Raw genomic sequence first — 19611 nt, forward strand, 5'->3', positions numbered from 1 at the left:
ATATTTTTCTACTTTAAACATAAATTTGAAGGTTAAAAAGAAAGTGACATTTTATCTCTTGGGAAAGGTGAATCATTAATAATTATTATATATTCACTGACAGTAAAAAGAGCATTCTGTGACAGGATGGCACACTTTAATGTTCAGTTATTTCAATACAACATGATATCCTTAGCTTAACCAATACTGTTAATTTAAATGTAAATTAATGGGCCCTCCTTCACAAGAAATCAAAGTGTAAATGATCATGATGCTACTATTTTTAAAAGGTAGGAATGACCCTTTGACTCCTTAAAATATGCAAAATAATTTGACCAGTTTTTTTTGTTTAGTGACAAGAATAGATGTTTGTTGATTTTTAATTTTACCAATATATTCTTTTAATTTGAAAGGAGCCACTAAATACACCAGGCATCATGATAAACCACAGGTGTTATTCACTTTATAATGTTACTATACTGAGCTGTATGTGGTGTTTTCTACTCTACACTCAATATAGGTCATGAAGTCAGAGATCAGGTCCCAAAGTTGGTTTGACCTCTGACCTCTCAGCTAAAACAAGGTTGTCCCCTGATGGGCAATAGTAAAACAATGTTGCGACAGCTTTCCTGCACTGTAATATCGTACCTTTCATTTAACTAAGTTAATTTTTTGTATGACTGCAAATCGCATTTTCAGGGTCATGATGACAAATAAAGAAGAAATCATAGACATCATGGACGCGCTGGTACAATGTGAACTCTTTGTTTTCATGTCTGTTTTTGGATTAAACAAAAAGAATAAGCTCAGAGTGAACTGTTGTGTGTCGTTGCCTCTTTACTGTATTTTTTTTCTCCCTCTCGATTGGTGTAGATATATTCAGCACTGTAGTTTAAAAAAAACAAAAGAGTTGAACTTTAATCGCTCGAGTACGATGACGACGGCGCTGCTGACCCTGGATTTGGAGAAATGGAGTCGGGGCAGAGGCGGGCTGTGAGATGGAGCGTGAAACAGAGAAAACCAAAAAGAGAAACGGGGATTTGCTGGCAGACACAGACACAGGCCAGGATAAAGACACAGAGGGAACGCATGCATGTGTGTGTGTGTGTGTGTTATTATGGGTTACTATTTTAAACCATTAGACCAACACTGCATCCTCTGTAATGTCTCCTTTTTGGTAGTTTCACCGTCATAAGAAAACAGCAAATGCTACTTTTTCATTCTTTTAAAACTGTGAAAGTGATGAACTGGAAATCAAAATAAGGAAAAATTTTGTAACGGGCAATAAATCAAAACAGAAGGTGAACCTCTCTCCACAAACAGGACAGTAAATTTTAGCTTGACCTTTGTTGTTTTGTTAACCCAGTGTTTGTGTTTGCGAGCCTTTTTTGTTTTGTCTCTAAGTGACGTGAAGTGTTTCTGACCTCTTGACCTTGTTTTGAATAAAAGGGGTGCAGGGTGGCAGCGGGGCTGAGTGGATTAATTCTTAAATGCGTCATGCTACCAACAGCAGCTGTGGCATGGAAACAGAATACTGACACAAATATTGCTGCTTTCAGACCTTTTTTTTTACCACTAGGAGACAATGTCAGGACCAGGAACAGTGAGATAGACGCAACCGAGGGGATGAGTTGTCTTTTACTCACCATTCGCTCTGCAATCAGTCATAATGACGACAGGATGCTGCGACTTCAGTTTTATAACCACAAAGTCCGACCTTACATAATTTCTGCTAATCACGTAAATTATGGAAATATGACATAATACGGCTATAAATTTCGTACCTTTCCGCCGAGGGGTATAATTAGAACAGTCGATGGTCGGGGTGCTTAATGTGAGGATATCAAGATGCATGATGGAAACATAACACCTACTTATGTGAAGATTAATGCAGACTTTTAGGGGACGGGCGTGGCTTCCGTGTGTGTGTGTGTGTGTGTATGTGTGTGTGTGTGTGAGGGAGGGAAAAGGTTAAAGCCAAGGCTCCATTAAACAGGCCTGTCGACCCAATTCTGCAGCAGCAAGGAGATTATAACACAGGGGGGAGTGAGAGTGTTAATATGGGCCATAAACAGCACTTGACTCAGTACCTAATGCACAAGACTGGCGAGGAGAGGGGGGGCTGGTGGGGGGGGGGGGGGGGGGGGGGGGCTGAATGGGGGCACTGGTCGTAATGGGAGGGATAAGGTGGAAGTGGGTGGTCGAGTGTCGCTTCGGCTGAACGTGAATGATTAAATGATCTCTCGCTGGATTACTATTCCATATTCTAAATGGGAGATTTTTTAAGCTTCATAAACAAATGCACTCATTTATGAGGGATTAACAGTAATCTCTCTATTTCTATCCTTTTTTTTCCTCATGCACCTCTTTCTCTCTGTTCCCCTCCCCTCCCTCTTACTACCTTGAACTGTGTTCTCTGATGATAATGTCACCGTTAGCCTGTCACGGCGCTGATGTCTAACTTCATGTCTGAGCAGCACAATATATTCACCGTCCAAGATGTGTGTCATGTTCATTTTAACAAACTTGGTAAAATAGAGTCACATTTATTATTCCTGAAAGTGGACATAAAAAAAGAAATTGAAATGATCTTCATCATATACAGCAGAATTACAGTATATACACACAAAAAAAAGAAGCAACCTGAAGAGAGTGAAAGTGTGTGTGAAAAGTCATGTACAAGTGGAATGAAGTTCGTGGATGTGGAGTCGGGGCGTCTGGCTGTTCCAGTGGACCGGATGTGAAAAGGGAAGCGCTTCATTCTCAGTCTGTGGGGTTCGTCCTGGCTCTCACAGCTCATCCTTGCCCCCCGTCACCCTGCCTCTCCCCCTGCTCTTCTCCTTCGGCGCCTGGGAGCTCCGGGCGTTCCGGCTGGCGGCCGAGCCGCCCTCCGTCTCCTGCTCCTCCTTTTTGAATTCGCTGTGTCCGTCTGCGGCCCACAGGGCCTCGGCCTCCTCCCGCTCCTGAGGAAGAGGTGCGAAGGAGAAAGAGCGGTGAGTTCATGTGCATTTGTTGAAGTCGGGGAACAACTCTTCATGAAAATGCTTCTTGCGTTTCATTAGTATGCAGGGAACTCCGTGGAAGCCCGACACCAGTGATAAACGGTTTGCAGAAGTCACTTTATATCCTTTTTTCCAAGATTCCTGGCGCGGTATGAGTCTGAGTTATGGTGAGTTTCACTCTCTCTGTGTGAGAAGAGACAGCTCTGATTTATTAAGAGCTTCATCGACATCGTGTTTTGATCCAGTCTGCTGGTGAAGTGTTTTTAATCATTATGCAGATGATACAGATAAATTGTGTCCCCCTGCAGTAAAAACAATGAACCATAAGTGGGGGATAGGTCATCCAAGACAATTAATTTACCCAACAGGCCACAGGAAAAAAACTCAGCTTCTCAGAAAGGTCCATGCTCCGTATTAATAATATCTCCCTAAAAAAAGGCAGCAGGCTGCAGAGTTGTCTAACTTTTGTTAGCGCTGCATCTCAACGTGGTAGAAAAATGTCCACAAGCTAGAAACACTTCGAAAACTGATTACAATGAAACTTGTATTTGACTGTATTGTCCTTCTGATTCTTGCTTGAACGAGCTTGATTTTAAACAAACCGGGACAGCAGCAACGGCAGAACAAAAGAAATGCAAGACAATTCAGTGCTCTCGGCTGCTCCTCTCAGCCTGTTTGACAGTCCGGCTCTTTCCTGAACATAATAACAACCGCAATTATTTCAATTTCATCAAACAGAGAGCAGCTCTTCAGTGGCACTTATGACAATTCACTTTGTTTCACAAATGAGTGCACAGCAATTTTCTTTCCATGTGCGATAATACCAAGTGATGGATTGCATATAAGGACACTATTCAAATGCTTTAAAAACTTTGCTTTATAAAATGATGTGGTTACTAAAACAATGATCGTTTTTTTTTTTTTTTTTCACCGGTGACCGTCCAGAGTGGCGCCGACATGATGCGGCCGCAGACTCTGCTCTGTAAATGACAAAACATGCAAACAAGCAGCAGATTTGCATCGTGCTCCAGCTGGTATTGTTATCCAACCCTGGTGTCACGACACCAGCAGGAGACTGGCCGACCTGAGGAGGAGGAGCAGGAGGAGGAGCAGCGGCTCATAATCCTCACCATGTCTCTGTACAGCTTCTCCTTGGTGAACCACAGAGCCAGAGCGCAGCGGCGGCCCCTGGTCACCGCAGTGACGCCGTGCGGGTTCACCGGGCCGGAGGAGAAGCCCACCACTCGACCGCAGCCGGGCTTCACCTGAGCCTGAAGACGCAGGACGGCAGAAACGCCCAGAGTTTACAAAAGAGGAACCAATCAAGCACCTTCAGACTGCTCATCTCTCAGATTAAAATCTGGTGTTGAAGGACAGAGTCACTGACCGTTACTGTCTTTGCGTCTCTGTTGGTGAAGAACAGCTCTCCACCATCGAAGTTGTCATTCAGGTAAAGAATAGCACTGAAATAAACGGACGTGAGATCATTGTTAAAAAAAACTTTAAAAATCGCATTTTAGTCTAACTTTGTACAAAAAAAGACCCAAAAAAAACACTAATACTGTTTGTAGTTTGCATGTTCTCCCTGTGCATGCCCAGGTTTCCTCCCACAGCCTAAATAAAGGTGTGTTTGGTTAAATAGTGTGAAAATGCGAACGTGTGTGAGAGTGACAGTGTTAAATACGGTACCTGAGGTCTCTGTGTATGAACGCAGGCGGCTCCTTCCAGCACTGCTTTGTCTCCGGCTCGAGGAGACAGTTGTCCACATGGACGGGGTGAGACAGGTCCAGCCTGCCCTCCTGCTCCCCTGAGCGGGCAGGAATTCAAATCAACAACGTTCACGACAGATCTACAGAAGAAAAATCTGTTTTTAATTTGCAGGCGTGCCGGTGGTACCTTCAACGGCAGTGCGGCAGACCAGGTGAGTGAAGGAGATGAAAAGCGCCGAGGGGCTCCTGAAGTAAGAGTGCAGCAGCACTCGCACTCTCTCACCCAGCTCGTGTAACAGCTGAGCGTCTGATTGGTTGACCAGGCCTTCCTGGGCCAGCTGTGAAGCAGACAGCAGCGAGGGATCAAACCCAACTCTTCCAGAAATGCGTCACAGGCCCGACGGCGGCGGCGGCGCTTCCTCACCCACCTTCACAGCTCGGAGGACAGTCAGGCCCTCGAACGTCTCGTGAGGCGTGTGGGGAGAGCGGCGCCCCCTGTAACCATCCCCAACGGACGCCGCCACCTGAGGGGAAACAGCAGAAGAAGGGAAGCTGACAGGGTCTCTCTGGAGAGTGAGAACGAGCGACGGCTGGTCCAAACGGGGACGTACTGCGGCCAGCTGCAGTATCTTCTCGCACTCCTTCTCGGTCGCGACTCCGTCCAGGACGACCCGATTGGTCCCGTTCAGAAGGTCGTCGTCCATGGCGATGGTCACGCCCACCTGGCGGATCACGCCTCCTGAGAGGAGGACGGAGACGAGGAGAAGACGGTGAACGGGGGAGAAAGGACACTCTCCTCTCAAAACACAGACGGAACCATCGTCTTACCTGAAAAAAAGCCGCTGTCATCCACCTCCTCCTGCTGCTCTCCTTCTTTTATCTTCTCGTTAATTTTCTCTTTTTCAGCTCTAACAGTAAAAAGCAAAACTTCTCAGTCATTAAGTCTGACTTGCCGCTGTATCATTATGCTGAGTTTTCGTTGCTTCACCTCCAACTTTCTCTGAGCGATTCAGGAACGACGTCCTCTGGAGTCCAGAGGTCCTACATAAGAAATCATCGATCGGTTTCCACAAGAAACTGTTTGACAGGAATTTACCTTTAACTGAGACACTCCACAAAGCACACACTTACAGGGTCGATGAATTTGAAGTCAAGGTTCTCCACACCGAAATACAGAAGCTTCTTTTCCTCCAGCGAGCGACTGACGTATCCAACGATCTCCTGTATGAGAAAACACACAAACAAGTGATCAGACACAAAACTACCATTACTCTCACTGTAGTTTGGTGTAGTGTATGTGGTAAAATAACATTGATCAACACTGCTTTTATCGTTGTTCTTAACTTGTCACTGCACTGGAATTTCATTGCAAAAGGTTTTGATGGAAGAAAGTTGTAAAAGTTGTGTTTTCTGCTTTCCTCTAATAATCCAGAGACTCCTGTGCTGGCTGAAGTGTCTGTCAGGGTCAGAGATTGTGATGTACTGTGTTTTCTGACTGGTACCTGAACAGGCTGCGCTCCCTGCGACTCTGTGTCTCCCTCTAGTGTCTCCTGGTAGAGCTGCAGGTTGTCTAAGGAGTCTTGATCGGAGGGGTAGAACAGCAGCAGGGAGCGAAGCGTCCGCAATGCTCCCCGAAAATCTCCAGCTGTTTGTACGCAAGAAGGGAAACTGAGGTCAGGTGGAGCTCAAGATGTTCAAATTGATATATTTAAAAAAAAAAAAAAAGAAATCACTAAAAACGACATATTTGATGGTCTTCAGTTGAACCTCTGCAGTCTGACCTTTGAACTGTGCTATGTGCAGGTGCTCCAGCTGCGTGGGGAGGAGGTCCTCCTGAGCAGAGATCCTTCCGGGTCGAGTGGCGACCTGCGTCACACAGTACTGCCGGCAGGAGAGCAGCGACAGAGAGAGCGCTGCGCGGGAATAAAGAAATATAGACATAGAAATCTCCTTCCAGGTTTCCTTCAGCGAAGTTACAAAGTACGTTAATCACGCTTCGTTCATTACCTGCTGCCTTTTCAAACACGCCGTCAACGCCGTCGGTTCCTCTGTCCTCGGGCATGGGCTGGGACGCCACCTCGCACTGCACCCTGCACTCGTCGATCTGCCGCAGCGTTTCGTTCACGCAGGCTTTCCATTTCTCGGCCGCCTGCGTCCAGTCAGAGGAGGCTTCGTGCTGCAGCGCGGCGTCGTACAGGACCTGAGAACCGGGACGTGGTTACAACACTCAGAATGCTCGATGTGAAGCTGCAATAAATGTAATGAATCAATTATAAGACAATTGTGAGGAAATTGTCTGCTGAATAATGTAACAAATGTTTGAAGGGCAAAGAGTTTGTGATGGTGAATTAATAATGGAAATGTTCTCTAATCCTGTTGACCTTCTGTAATGATGAACTGAATACGTTTATTTTTGACTGTTGCCATTTCAGGCCTCGCAAAAATAATAATACATTAATACACATGATACTTTTAAGTTTCACCTGAACAAACAGGGGAGGAACATTTTCAAGAATCAAATATGTGTTAATGGATCATTTAAACCCAATCATGTTATAACAGGTGTGTGTGTGAACACACCAAAAGAGCTGCTCAAGCAGAAGCCTTCGGTGAGTAAATCAAGCCTTGGAATTCAGTCCCTCAGGCCACGACCGCTTCTCTTTCTTACAATTACTTCTCTAAAATACTTCTCCCCGAATCTGCTTTATCGGGCTTTAAAGCCGACACTTCCTTAAATCTTCCTCTTTATATATTCAAATTGACTGAAATACAGCCTGAGGCGACACATACGATAGTATGATATGAAGAACTTGCACAGCAGGTGATTGGTGTTTGGTTTCAGTGGGTTCACCATGAATAAATACAGATATAGAAAAGTTTGGGAGGAAAACAGCTGATGTGGATCAACTTATGACGGTTCAGCAGCATGTTTGATATGTGGGAAGAAATTAGCAAATAACAGAAAAAGTAAAGCTTCTTCATATTTATAAATGCAACACACATCAAAGTTTAGTTAAATATAAAAAAATAAAATATGTTTCACTTTGAAACAGCTATTGCAGCTTAGGATTCACTTTATTTGGTGCAATGTGATGTTTTCATGATTTTTATTCTTATTTTATTTTCCATGCTTTTATTATTGTTGCATGGTAACTGCACTGTGTGAATGAACCTTGAAATATTCACCCATAAAAGATAAAAACAACTGAATTTCATGCTGTTCAACGCTCACCCAGTGCTTCTCGTTCTCAAGCTCTCTGTCCTGAAAGTCTTCGTCAGTCACGCCCTTCATGCGCCTGTACTTCTCGATGTTGTTCCTCATCTCCAGGTGGCTGGGGTTCGCCACGAAGTAGGTGTGAGCCGCGGCGGCTGCCTTCCGCAACTTCTCCAGCTGATAAGGACAAAGAGAATAGAGGATCTAAATTATAATAAAGCCTAGAATAGCAGTCAAGACAGTATATTATTTGTAATTGCTGTGGTTAAAAAAAATATTAAAATTAATGAAGCAGCCTTTCAAAATAGCTGAACGTCTCACCTTGTAGTACGTGACCTGCAGGAAGTTGTACGGGTTCCGGGTGCTGAATTCATACTCGATGTCGGTGGAAACGGGGAGCTGCCCTGCAGGAGTGATGGAGCGTCCCATACAGAACCTCAGACACTCGGCTCTCTGCTGCACCCAGTCCAGCATCCAGAGGTCCCACAGGCTGCCCTCCTCCGAGTCTAACGCCACAGCAAACACGCAGGACAGTTACACACGAGGAGCAGAGGTCGGAGGTCAGAGGTCACGTCATACTGATCTGGTTCTGGGATAGCAGGTGGCAAAACACGATGTGATAAAAATCAATTATTATCGTACAACAAGCATTGCCATAACAATGTGATTTACCACAAACACGTACACCAAGTTTGCACCAGCTGTTTTGTAGTTTTATTTTCTTTTTTAATCAAATGTGAATCTGAAATTCCCACCAGCAGCATGTCTTCATTTATTTGTTTTAGTGAGTTTTGCATTTTTTCTGTTTCAAGCATGAAATCATTACAAAAGCCAATCTGTTATGACATGAGCCAGTTAGTTAATGATGTAAACTTTGACAATCAATTGCAATTATTCATATTTTTCTTTCATATTTGGAATACACACATGATGTATTACAGTTCAATCAGTCTATTTTTTCTCATGTTGTTGTAATAACTATAACAATAAAATATACTGTGCAGTTCTGCTACTAAGAACCAGAAAACGTTTCTGTATTAAATGTAAGAAGCATTGATAAATTGTCAGGTACTGAATGGCCATTAGTCGGAGCTGCAGCACTGTCAGACTGCTGCCAGTCCTCCTCCCCTCCACAGCACCAAGCAACAACTTCAAAACAGTGCTGTGGAGAAATTGAGATATTCATTCTGTGTCAGGGAAAAAAAAGGGACTACAATGCAAACCACATGAAGACAAGCGACATTGTTTATGGAGATAATAATGATAACTTGTGCAAATCTTGGCTGTTTTCTGAGTGTTCCTTCAAATGTTATTTTTATTGAGAGAGAGATGGGTTGCCGGGGTCATCCAGAGCTACGATAAAGCTTTAGACTCAGTAAGGTTTTCCTGCGGACCGGAATTGACACTCTCTAGGACGTAGGGTGGCCCCTGGGCCCTATGTTTGACACCCTTTAGGGCCTCGAACCCGGGTTTTCTCTCTTTCTCAGTTGGTTTCAAAAAGAAATACAACTACTTGAAACAATGTTTTTGCAACGTAAGCAGACTTGAATTATCCACGGAGCTCCAGAGTGACCGACTGGGAATAATATTCCCGTCATGCATCACCTGGACGGTCAGTCACCCAACTCGTGCACGTCTCGCGGACCCCGCTTCCCGTCCTCAGCTCACCCAGCCTGCTGAGCGCGTGTGATCCCGCAGAGAGGCAGTCATCGTGGCACTGCCTGCGCAGCCTGAACAGGCTCTGCTTGGTCTCGATGGATTTCTCCAGCAGCTCCGCGGCGCGGCTCCACTCCCCGCCGAAGTAGGCGCGCACCCCGCTGTAGTACACCAGGTCGTACGGCGGCAGCAGCGACGACGAGTACGCGCCGCCGGACGGAGCCGCCGAGGAGGAATGAAGTAAAGAGAGGATAAGAAAAGTGCACGCCACGTATACAGAGAAGAGCCGGGAGTGCAGCGCCATGGTCCCGGAGAGCGGAGCAGCTGGAGGAGAGAGGAGGAGGAGGAGGAGGAGAGGAGGGACTAAATATTTAGGAGAGGAAGCGGTAACCCACCAAGACCCCTCCTGTCTGGGAACAGCAGGGAAAGTTATTTCATAAACTGCCTCCACACAGGTCCGCTGTATGACTGGAATAAAATCAAACCCAGTCTATTTTAATTGTAACCTTTTTTTTCCCGAGTTCAGAGGAAACAGCAAGATTTAACTTTAAAAGTTTGTTTTAGCTGCAGCATCAACTTATCACCACCAGAGGGCGGTATTGAGTCCAATGGAAGTTACCGCAATCATACCAACACATTAGACTGAGGATGCTCTTTGAATACCATCAATGGTTTAAAAACCATAGTTATATACAAAGGCCTTTATTAGGGACCGAGCCCGGAGGGCATGGTGGCCGCAGGCCACCATGCCCGGAGGGCAAGGTCTCTATTGTTTTTCGTTCGTTTATTAGGGACCGAGCCCGAGGGCGAGGTGGCCTCAACTGAGGCCACCTTGCCTGAGGGCAAGGCCTCTATTGTTCTTCGTTCGTTTCTTATTATTATCGTCACCACCTGTTTGACAGCAAATTTGACCCCCTAAACATGCATGAAAACTCACCAAATTTGGCAGGCACATGCAGACTGGTGAAAAATTTCATAAAATGGAAAAAATAACCCCATATCTCCATCCGCTCTCTAGCGCCACCTAGAAATGTGAAAAAAGGCCACCGTAACTCGCAGGAATGTCGCAGAGAGATCAAACCAACTCTCATGCGTTCGTCTCCTCGAGATCTACAAAAAAGGATCTGATATTTTTATGCTAAATCCAACAGGAAGTCTGCTATTTCAAGTTATATGTCAAATTTTGATGAAAATCAGCCGAAAATGACTCCTCCTTTAAAAATTATCTGCTCCGAGACTGCTTGTCGTCGAGACGTCAGAGCAGTGCCAAATAAAAGAGGACAAGTGTCTCTCACAAAGTTGTTAAAAACTTTTTCAAAAGTCTCAGGGTGTGGATTTTATTAACCCTTAAAGTTTGAAGTCTGAAAACGCACTTGCAACACTACAATGGACAGTGCGACCCGCACGAATGTCGCAGAGAAATAAAATCAACATGGATGAGTTCGTCTCATCGAGCTCTACAATTTACCAAGAGACATACCTATACCTAAATCCAACAGGAAGTCCGTTATTTCCTGTCAAATCAAATGTGCCTCAAAACACTTTTCACTCAAAAACCACTAATATGGACTGTTTCACCCTTCACAGTGTCGTACAGAGAAAAGAAACATATGCATGCGTTCGTCTCATCGAGATCTACAACTTACTCACTCGTACCCATGACCTAAATCAAACAGGAAGTCCGTCATTCACACTTTTATTGTACATTTTTGCTCAAAAACTCTCTCCTTCTTCACCAATTAAGGCTTCCATGGTCAAAATTATAAGTCTGACTGCTCTGAAAACTTGATATATGTAAAGACAACTAAAATGCCTATCAAAGTTGAGGGTGTTTTTTTCATTTTGGGCAACGGGAATGCCAAGACCAGCTGTTTTTACCAAAGAGAAACTGTGTGTCTGCCGAGTCACACTCTAACATCATGTGACCTACTTATGCCATATATGGGCATTGAGCCTCTAGGCTGATCTGAGAGCTGCTCTAAAACATTCTGCATGTTGTCCCTGCTTTCCACAGTAGATGGCGCTCCGTGACCATAAATCACACGAGTGATGGATTGCTGCTCAAACAGGCAAATGAATGTATGGAATCACACTCACATGGATATATTGGTGTTTGACATAGTGGAGCAGACATGACTATCAAAATAAGAGCCTCACACCCCATATTTTTGCAAAATATGACATTTTTAACAAAGCACAGGGATAATTTCAAATTCAACAGTGTTAAAGGGCAACTCCGGTTTTTTTGATACCTGGACCTTATTTATAGGTGTGTGCCTGCTCATATACTCACTCAGACAAACATGGTGCAGCTTGGATTCCTTCAGAAGTTATTTAAATCCAACCGATTCAGCGGGGGCCACGGCAATGGAGCTTCCCGCACTGCAATCCATTGCCGTGGCCCCTGCTGAATCAGATGATAGATGCTAACAGCTACATGTTAGCGGATGGGAGATGCTAACAGCTACATGTTAGCGGATGGGAGATAATAACAGCTACATGTTAGCGGATGGGAGATGCTAACAGCTACATGTTAGCGGATGACAGATGCTAACAGCTACATGTTAGTGGGTGGGACAGGCTAACAACTCCATGTTAGCGGATAGGAGATGCTGACAGCTACATGTTAGCGGATGGGAGATGCTAACAGCTACATGTTAGCGGATGGGAGATGCTAACAGCTACATGTTAGCGGATGGGAGATGCTAACAGCTACATGTTAGCGGATGGGAGATGCTAACAGCTACATGTTAGCGGATGGAAGATGCTAACAGCTACATGTTAGCGGATGGGAGATGCTAACAGCTACATGCTAGCGGATGAGAGATGCTAACAGCTACATGTTAGCGGATGGAGATGCTAACAGCTACATGCTAGCGGATGGAAGATGCTAACAGCTACATGTTAGCGGATGGGAGATGCTAACAGCTACATGCTAGCGGATGGGAGATGCTAACAGCTACATGTTAGCGGATGGAAGATGCTAACAGCTACATGTTAGCGGATGGAAGATGCTAACAGCTACATGTTAGCGGATGGAAGATGCTAACAGCTACATGCTAGCGGGTGAGAGATGCTAACAGCTACATGCTAGCGGGTGAGAGATGCTAACAGCTACATGCTAGCGGGTGAGAGATGCTAACAGCTACATGCTAGCGGGTGAGAGATACGAGATGCTAACAGCTATATGCTAGCGGATGGAAGATGCTAACAGCTACATGTGAGCGGATGGGAGATGCTAACAGCTACATGCTAGCGGATGAGAGATGCTAACAGCTACATGTTAGCGGATGACAGATGCTAACAGCTACATGTTAGTGGGTGGGACATGCTCACAACTCCATGTCAGTGGATAGGAGATGCTAACAGCTACCTGTTAGCGGATGGGAGATGCTAACAGCTACCTGTTAGCGGATGACAGATGCTAACAGCTACATGTTAGTGGGTGGGACATGCTCACAACTCCATGTCAGTGGATAGGAGATGCTAACAGCTACCTGTTAGCGGATGGGAGATGCTAACAGCTACCTGTTAGCGGATGACAGATGCTAACAGCTACATGTTAGCGGACGGGAGATGCTAACAACTCCATGTCAGCGGATAGGAGATGCTAACAGCTCCATGTTGGTGGGTGAGAGGGTGCTGGAAGTCTATGGAGGAGCAAGGTTCCCAGTGACTTGCACTTCGGTCATCAAGGTACGAGGACGACCTCAGTCGGGCCACCTTGCCAGAGGGCGAGGTCCCGTCCAATGCCGCTTGCGGCTTTAATTAGGGACCGAGCCCGAGGGCGAGGTGGCCTCAACTGAGGCCACCTTGCCTGAGGGCAAGGCCTCTATTGTTCTTCGTTGGTTTATTATTATTTTCGTCACCACCTGTTTGACCTCAATTTTGACCCCCTAAACATGCACGAAAACTCACCAAATTTGGCGGGCATATGCAGACAGTCGAAAAATTTTATAAAATAAAAAAATTAACCCCATATGCTCTCTAGCGCCACCTAGGAACTCGCGCAACCTAGAAACACTAAAATCTCCGCCACGGCCAGTGCGAATGTCTTAGACAGATCAAAGTACCGCCCATGCGTTCGTCTGCTCGAGGTCTAACAATTACGATCCGTCCACGATGGCCTACATCCAACAGGAAGTCCAGTATTTCCCTATCAATGTAATAGCCAAAAGTTGCTGTATTCGACGTCAAATTTGACCCACTAAACATGAACGTCTTCTTACCAAATTTGGCAGGCACATCCAGACAATCATAACATTTTCAAAAGTGGAAAAATTAACACTATAACCCCATCTGCTCTCTAGCGCCACCTAGAAACAGTAAAATAGCCACCACGGCCCGTAGAAATGTTGTACAGAGATCAAACCAATGCTCATGTGTTCGTCTCATCGAGATCCAAAAATGCCCAAGAGGAATACCTATACCTAAATCTAACAGGAAGTCCGCTATTTCCCTTTCAAGATAAAAATTTTCAGAAAATACTCCTTATTTAAAAATTATCTGCTCTGAGACCACTTGTCGTAGAGATGTCAGAGTGGCGTGAAATCGTAGAGGACAAGTTCCTCTTCCAAAGTTGTTAAAAACTTTGTCAAAAGTCTCACGGTGTGGATTTTATTAACCCTTAAAGTTTGAGTCTGAAAACCCACTTGAAGCACTGAAATGGACGTTGCTACTCGCACAAATGTCGTAGAGAGATCAAATTGACATGGATGCATTCGTCTCATCGTGATCTAAAAATCTCTAATTGACAAAAATGTCCTAAATTGCACAGGAAGTCCGACATTTTCCTTTCAGTGTAAAATTTGGTAAAAAAAAAAAATTCCTATGCAACGGCCCGTGTGAATGTCGTAGACAGATCAAACCAATTGCTCACGTGTTCGCCTCATCGAGATCTAAAAATCTCTCATTGACATTAATAACCTAAATCCAACAGGAATTCCGCTATTTCCCTTTCAAAGTAAAAATCACTCCTCATTTAAAAATTATCTTATCCGAGACCGTTTGTCGTAGAGACGTCAAAGTAATGCGGCATGAAAGAGGAGAAGCTTCTCTACAAACGATGTTTCAAGCTTTGTCAAAAGTCACACGGTGTGGATTTTATATGCCCTTCAAAATAAAAGTCACATTTTTGGAAAAAAATGGCCGCTGCAGTCCGTAGGAATGTCGTAGAGAGATAAAACCAATTGCTCATGTGTTCATCTCATCGAGATCTAAAAATCACCCATTGACACCAATAACCTAAATCCAACAGGAAGTCCACTACTGACCATATATGGGCATGCAGTGCAGTCGACAGCAGCTGTCATTAAAGGGTACATATGATGCTATTTTTCAGTCATGTCATATAGGTCTCTGAAGGCCAAAAACATAGTATTCAACCTTCTTTACAACAAATTCATCCTTCTTTCAGAGTTTCAGCGATGTAAAAAGTCACTTTTTGAGTCCTTCAGAAGTTATTCAGATCCAACCGATTCAGCGGGGGCCACGGCAATGGAGCTGCAGTGCAGGAAGCTCCATTGCCGTGGCCCCTGCTGAATCGGTTGGATCTAAATAACTTCTGAAGGACTCCGAGCTGCACGATGTCTGTCTGAGTGAATAAATGAGCATGTAAACACCTATAAATAATGTCCAGGTCTCCAAAAACCGGAGTTGCATGTACTACCTTTCCAAAATAAAAGCAAAGAATTAATTCAAAACAAAGGCCCGTTCACAACAGAAAATGAGGTAGAGTCATGAAAATGTATGTTTATGGAGTACCAAGGAGTTAGCCGGTGATTATGACAGCGTGTACTGCCTTTCCAAAATAAAAGCCTAAAATTCCTTCAAATTAAAAGCCCAATTACAACAGAAAATGAGGTCAAGTCATGAAAATGAATGTTTATGTACTGGCAACATTCCCAATGACTGAGACATCAGTGCTAACAGCTAAATGTTAGTGTATGAGAGATGCTAACAGCTACATGTCAGCGGATGAGAGATGCTAACACCTTCATGTTAGTGTATGACAGATGCTAATATCTACATGTTAATGGATTGGAGATGCTAATAACTCCATGTTAGTGGATGACAGATGCTAACAGCTACATGTTAGTGGATGGGACATGCTAACAACTCCATGTTAGTGGATATGAGATGCTAACTGCTGCATGTTAGTGAAAAAGACATGCTAACAGCTACATGTTAGTGGATGGGAGATGCTAACAACTCCATGTTCGGTGACAGGGTGCTGGAAGTCTATGGAGGAGCAAGGTTCCCAGTGACCTGGACTTCGGTCATCAATGTACAAGGACGACCTCAGTCAGGCCACCTTGCCAGAGGGCGAGGTCCCGTCCAACGCCGCTTGCGGCTTTAATTATTATTATACGTCCCTCCGCTTTGAACCCAAATTTGACCCCCTAAACATGCACGAAAACTCACCAAATTTGGCACGCACATCATGACCGGCGAAAAATTTTATAAAATGGAAAAATTAACCTCATCTGCTCTCTAGCGCCACCTGGAAACAGTAAAATAGGCGCCACGGCCCGCAGGAATGTCGTAGAGAGATCAAACCAACACTCACGCGTTCGTCTCATCATGATCTACATTTCACGCGCTGACACCCCTGACCTAAATCCAACAGGAAGTCCGCTATTTCCCTTTCAAAGTAAAATTTTGCTCAAAATCACTCCTCACGAAAAAATTATCTCCTCTGAGACCGTTTGTCGTGCAGACATAAGAGTCACGCGACGTGAAAGAGGACAAATTTCTCTACAAAAGTTGTGAACAACTTTGTCAAAAGTCTAACGGTGTGGATTTTATTAGCGTACAAAGTTGCAAGTCTGAAATCGTGCCTTGCACCGGCCCTCATCCGTTATAATGGGGAAAAAAGGAAAAAAGTCGCCTTTTTTCAGCACCTCGAACAAGCGGTGACTGCGGCTAAACCGTAATCCCTATCAACAAACCGAGCACACATAAAGCGTCACCAGGTTCTCCTGAACAAGATGATGTAACATAAGTGGGGACATTTTCATGATTTATGTATGTTTTCACAGGTATAAGTTGGTGTGCGCTCTGCATTTTTTTCCCTCTCAGTTATAATGGAGCCGGATGGGGAAAAATCTCGCGCTTCTCACAAACTGAGGCCTCTACGGTCCAAACTAAATGTCTGACTTCTCTGAAAGCCTCACCAACTGAAAGACAACAAATTTTCCTATCAAACGTGATATTTTTTGTTCAGTTTTGCCAAACATCAAAGGAACGAGGAGCAGTTGTTTCCCCAAAAAACTATTTAATTTTCTCCTCTCTCCACTCTAACTCACATTACCATATATGGGCATGCAGTGCAGTTACACAGCTGACAGCAGCTGTCAATCACACTCTGACACTCAGTGCCTTCATTCAGTGACTCTCAAAAGCAGATGGGAGATGCTAACTACTCCATGTTAGTGGAAGACAGATGCAAAGAGCTCCATGTTAGTGGGTGGGAAATGCTAAGAGCTCCATGTTAGTGGATGGGAGATGCTAACAGCTCCATGTTAGTGGATGGGAGATGCTAACTACTCCATGTTAGTGGATGGGAGATGCTAACAGCTCCATGTTAGTGGATGGGACATGCTAACTACTCCATGTTAGTGGATAGGACATGCTAACTACTCCATGTTAGTGGATGGGACATGCTAACTACTCCATGTTAGTGGATGGGAGATGCTAACTACTCCATGTTAGTGGATGGGAGATGCTAACTACTCCATGTTAGTGGAAGGGAGATGCTAACTACTCCATGTTAGTGGATGGGAGATGCTAACAACTCCATGTTAGTGGATGACAGATGCTAAGAGCTACATGTTAGTGGATGGGAGATGCTAACTACTCAATGTTAGTGGATGGGAGATGCTAACTTCTCCATGTTAGTGCATGGGACATGCTAACAACTCCATGTTAGTGGATAAGTGATGCTAACAGCTACATGTTAGTGGATGGGAGCTGCTTACAACTCCATGTTAGTGGATGACAGATGCTCACAACTCCATGTTAGTGAATGACAGATGCTCACAACTCCATGTTAGTGGATGACAGATGCTAACAGCTCCATGTTAGTGGACTGGGCATGCCAACAACTCCATGTTAGTGGATCACAGATGCTAACAACTCCCATGTTAGTGGATGGACGTCTCAGTCGCGGGCTGGCAGGGAGGCTCGGTCCCTACCAATGCCGCTTGCGGCTTTAATTGTATATATCTGTGGATTTAAACTTTCCCCATACTCTGATTTTTGATAATCAAATAGTCAAAAATAACAGTCACATTATAACAAGTGCAGTAATGCGTCATGTGTTTCAATTTTTGAACTGTAACACCCTCAACATTCGATGCTTTCAAGATATGTTGTCCTTCTGTGTGAAAACAGCTTTAAAAACACACAGTCTGAAATTTTGAAATATATTTTTTACTTACTGACTCACTTTTCCAGTTGCTGGAATCAGATCATCTCTTTTACAATCAAGGCCTGGCAAAAATGGCAGCATTAAAAACAAAGAATGATAGAGAGAGACTCAAAGACAAGAAATCATAAAATAAACAAAAACAGAAAGTCCAAGTCTGGTGAGGGATGGGGCAGTGTAGGAGAAGGACAGGGCTGAATGGATCAGAGGAGGAGGAAACAGCATCCTGAGGAGAGAAAGAAAGGTGACAACTCACCAAAGACCACTAAAACAAACATGATAATGGTACTCTGCAATAAAGCATCTACACTATCTACAATTGTCCATTGATAAAATGAGTTTGAAAGTCATTAATAGTGATAAGTTCCAGTATTTTTGTGATTTTTTTTAAAGATTGATTACAGTCAGAGGGAGAAGAGTACATGAATTCCCTCATCCAAAACTAAATGTGTTCTGGGGATAGGGGCTGATTGGAAATCCAAAGAGCACAAATTGTATGTTGGATTAGATGTTACACTGAGTTAAATACAGATGTATAATGGGAGCGGCTCAATAGTTTCCTTAGAAATTAAGCCTACAAGTGGACAGTGACAACCATCATATATATATGATACATATATATATATGATATGATACGTATAGAGTACAGTGATGAGTGAGTGACTTACAGCCTGTAATGAATCTTATAGCACAATAATAAGTAGCATCCATTATATCCAATGAGGCAAGACATCAGTGGAGATCAGGTTGGGTGTCACTTGAGTTCTCATAGCTCTGAGGCCCCCTTAAGGAGCATGATGTTCTACTTTTAAGAACTTCTGCTCTCGTTTGTTCCATACACAAACTTATAAGCAAACAATATTTTGTTTATTATCATTATTTTATTTTCTAGATGCTATAATTAGAATAAAACCCTAAATTTAGTTTGATAAGTAAAAATATCTTACATATATCACAGTTTCAATGTTAGACATAACTCTTGATGAGAAAATAATCTACTTTTCCACAGTTTTCCAATTCTGAGAGCTATCTGCTGACCCTTGAAACTGCAGCTCAATGTGCTTCACAATAATTGAAAATAATTATTATTCAGTATGATGCAGCAACCACGAACAACATCCACTTTAGCACCCTGCACTCTTTTTGTCATCTTTGTGGAAATACAGCTGTTTTGGTGATGTTTTATATTGCAATGCTGTTTTGAGTGATAACTTTTTCATTTTGTTCTGTGAAGCAAATGAAATGTAACTCCATGCCAAAAACATTTTTTTTTAAATCGCCCCAAGAACCAACAAAATTTACTTTGTCTCTGATAACAAGGAAGCATTAGTTTTTAAATATATTTTACAAGTTATAAATGGTCCATAGCGATGCCTTATGAAGGCATCTCATCATCAAGAGAATACTGTGTTCGTGTTCCAGGCTGAAACTGGTAGCTGGTTCAACAAAACTGACCTTATAACATATAACTTGGTCTGTATGTATGCCATACATCACTTCATCTATGATAATATATATTGTAGACTGTTGGTAATATTATTGCCTGGGCATACTCAAACAGCTGGAAATCTTTGTTCGCTGTCTTTTAAATAATACTGAAAGTAATTTTGTTCTGCAGTCATG

At 43.7% G+C, this 19611-nt stretch overlaps 1 protein-coding gene across 1 annotated transcript; it reads right to left on the minus strand.

The window, feature by feature from the left end:
* Window positions 1–2563: 2563 nt before the first annotated feature.
* On the minus strand, window positions 2564–9898 carry p3h3 (prolyl 3-hydroxylase 3). Its single transcript, XM_030103099.1, has 16 exons — window positions 9573–9898; window positions 8226–8410; window positions 7923–8081; window positions 6698–6890; window positions 6472–6603; window positions 6193–6335; window positions 5822–5911; window positions 5679–5731; window positions 5519–5598; window positions 5302–5429; window positions 5119–5214; window positions 4878–5028; window positions 4671–4788; window positions 4369–4444; window positions 4112–4252; window positions 2564–2942 (listed from the first exon to the last, which is right to left on the minus strand). Exons 1-16 carry the CDS (start codon window positions 9862–9864, stop codon window positions 2769–2771), a joined length of 2211 nt encoding a protein of 736 aa, XP_029958959.1. The 5' UTR covers window positions 9865–9898; the 3' UTR covers window positions 2564–2768.
* Window positions 9899–19611: the final 9713 nt, after the last annotated feature.

The sequence above is a fragment of the Salarias fasciatus genome, chromosome 11, assembly GCF_902148845.1.
Source record: "Salarias fasciatus chromosome 11, fSalaFa1.1, whole genome shotgun sequence".
Lineage (NCBI taxonomy): Eukaryota > Metazoa > Chordata > Actinopteri > Blenniiformes > Blenniidae > Salarias > Salarias fasciatus.

Bases quoted from the DNA above. Each gene is read 5' to 3' on its own strand.
- p3h3 (XM_030103099.1), bottom strand. From the start codon at position 9,864: ATGGCGCTGCACTCCCGGCTCTTCTCTGTATACGTGGCGTGCACTTTT. The intron at 6,604-6,697 runs GTAATGAACGAA...ATTCCCGCGCAG, and splicing joins CGTGTTTGAAAAGGCAGCAG to CGCTCTCTCTGTCGCTGCTC. The intron at 2,943-4,111 runs GTGAGGATTATG...CCTCTTCCTCAG, and splicing joins AGAAGCTGTACAGAGACATG to GAGCGGGAGGAGGCCGAGGC.